The sequence below is a fragment of the Cucumis sativus genome, chromosome 3, assembly GCF_000004075.3.
Source record: "Cucumis sativus cultivar 9930 chromosome 3, Cucumber_9930_V3, whole genome shotgun sequence".
NCBI lineage: Eukaryota > Viridiplantae > Streptophyta > Magnoliopsida > Cucurbitales > Cucurbitaceae > Cucumis > Cucumis sativus.
In genome coordinates, this window is record NC_026657.2 from 754,985 (window position 1) to 757,147 (window position 2,163).

General features: G+C 36.4%; 1 protein-coding gene across 2 annotated transcripts; it reads left to right on the plus strand.

Annotated features, from left to right (window-relative positions):
• Positions 1 to 377: 377 nt before the first annotated feature.
• On the plus strand, positions 378 to 2,163 carry LOC101209877 (short-chain dehydrogenase TIC 32 A, chloroplastic). 2 transcript variants are annotated; one of them, XM_031882035.1, is made up of 7 exons: positions 378 to 593; positions 674 to 914; positions 1,033 to 1,112; positions 1,219 to 1,384; positions 1,459 to 1,540; positions 1,624 to 1,711; positions 1,872 to 2,163. In XM_031882035.1, exons 1-7 carry the CDS (start codon positions 470 to 472, stop codon positions 2,048 to 2,050), a joined length of 960 nt encoding a protein of 319 aa, XP_031737895.1. In that variant the 5' UTR covers positions 378 to 469; the 3' UTR covers positions 2,051 to 2,163. The 2 variants fall into 2 exon arrangements, with proteins under 2 accessions (XP_031737895.1, XP_011650304.1); XM_011652002.2 differs by having other exon boundaries at positions 380 to 593; positions 1,812 to 2,163.

The following is a 2,163-nucleotide window of genomic DNA, read 5'->3' on the forward strand; positions in this document are numbered from 1 at the left end:
AGGCATTAATAAAAATAATACATCCAACTTATTAAATATTTTAGTTATATTTTGTAAATAGTTTTAATCTTTTCCTATCCATAATAATTTATTTATTTGAAAATGTTGGTGTAAATAAATAAAAATAATGGAGTAAAGCGTATACGTTAAAAAGAGAGTGTATGAAAAGAAAATTTTAAAATAATACATTATTATCTTCTAAGTATTTTTCATATAAAGGTAGATTTAATTACAAATATAGCAAACACCAAAACAGAAAAAACTAAGTTTCGTTTTACACTTTACAGGGTGGATTTGTTTCATTTCAATTTCTACATTTATTCCCTTTTATTTTCCCCTACAAATAGATTACAATTTTTTCCTTATCAATAATAATAATAATAATAATAATAACAATAAAATTATATTTTATTCCCCAAACCAAAAAACTCATAACGTCTCCTAAAACTCTCTGCCTCTTCCCATTTCCATGCTTGAAATGCTCAAGTACCTCGTCGGTTCCGCCGGAGCAAGCGGCTACGGCTCCAAATCCACCGCTGAAGAAGTCACTCAATCGTCTACTCATCTCAACTCCATCACTGCCATAGTCACAGGTTCTTTTATCTATGATCAACTCCGAATTTTGATTTTGATTTTCTGATTCTATAATCTTCGCTAACAAATTCTGGCGCAGGAGCGACGTCGGGAATTGGAGAGGAGACGGCGAGAGTCTTAGCTAAGGGCGGCGCAAGGATCGTCATTCCGGCTCGGAATCTAAAAGCAGCAGAAGAAGCGAAAGCGAGAATAGTATCGGAATTGGAATGTTTCGATCATTCACGAATCACGGTGATGGTTCTCGATCTTAGCTCTCTGAATTCCGTCATGAACTTCGTCTCCGAATTCGAGTCATTAAATTTGCCTCTTAATCTCCTCATGTAATTCATCTAAAAACATTGCTAGTTTCACTCTGCGTTATTGAATTGAATGACAAACGACGTTAAATTTGATCGAAGAAATTAACTCAAACTCAGTTTCGGCGTTTCTAATTTCCAGAAACAACGCAGGCAGGTTCTGTTACGAACATGCGATTTCGGAAGACGGAATAGAAATGACCTTTGCTACTAATTATCTAGGCAAGAACATTACAAACAGAACAAATTTATTCTGATCATCTCCTTTAATCATGAGCTAGGCCGCTTTTCACCATAACTGATCGAATCGATCAAATCAATAATGCAGGTCATTTTCTCTTGACGAAACTTCTGTTGAACAAGATGATAGAAACGGCCGAATCGACGGGAATCCAAGGCCGAATAGTGAATGTGACGTCCAACATCCACAGCTGGTTTTCCGGCGACGTATTCGAATATCTCAGCCAGATAAGCCGGAACAACAACAAGTACAGGTACGATTAATTCTGCTTTCCTTATGCATTAATGGCGCTCCGATCATAGTGATTCTGATAATCATTCAAAGCAGAGAGTACGATGCGACACGCGCATATGCGTTCTCCAAGCTCGCAAATCTCTTGCACACAGTACAACTAGCTCATAGACTCCAGGTTTTCTTCCATAGATCACAATCATTGCGATTTTCATGAAACGATTTCACATCCGGGTTGAATGCTGACATAATCGAACACAGGAAATGAAGGCAAATGTTACGGTAAACTGTGTTCATCCGGGAGTTGTGAGAACAAATTTGAACAGAGATCGTGAAGGCTTCATAAAAGGTATATTACCGACCATCAAATTAAACCTTCTTCTACATGGAAATTAAATCAAACAATCTAAATCGCATATAAGAATGATTAATTTTGAATGAGAATACAGATTTGATTTTCTTTATGGCGTCCAAATCAAAGTTGTTGAAGACAATTCCTCAAAGTGCAGCTACAAGCTGTTACGTAGCCACGCATCGGAAAGTGGAAAATGTGAATGGAAAATATTTTGCGGATTGCAATGAACAAGGAAGCTGTGAATCCAATACCAAATCAGCGCACTTAGCTGAACGTCTATGGTCTACTTCTGAAATCATCGTCTCCAATTTAACGGGTAAGCCTCAACCCTAATCTCAACAATTCAATCAATCAATATGGATTGGGTTGGTTTATGAACTTTTATAATATGGTTTGATTATACGGGTTTAAATAAATAATAACCATATATCATCCTTTTTTTTCTT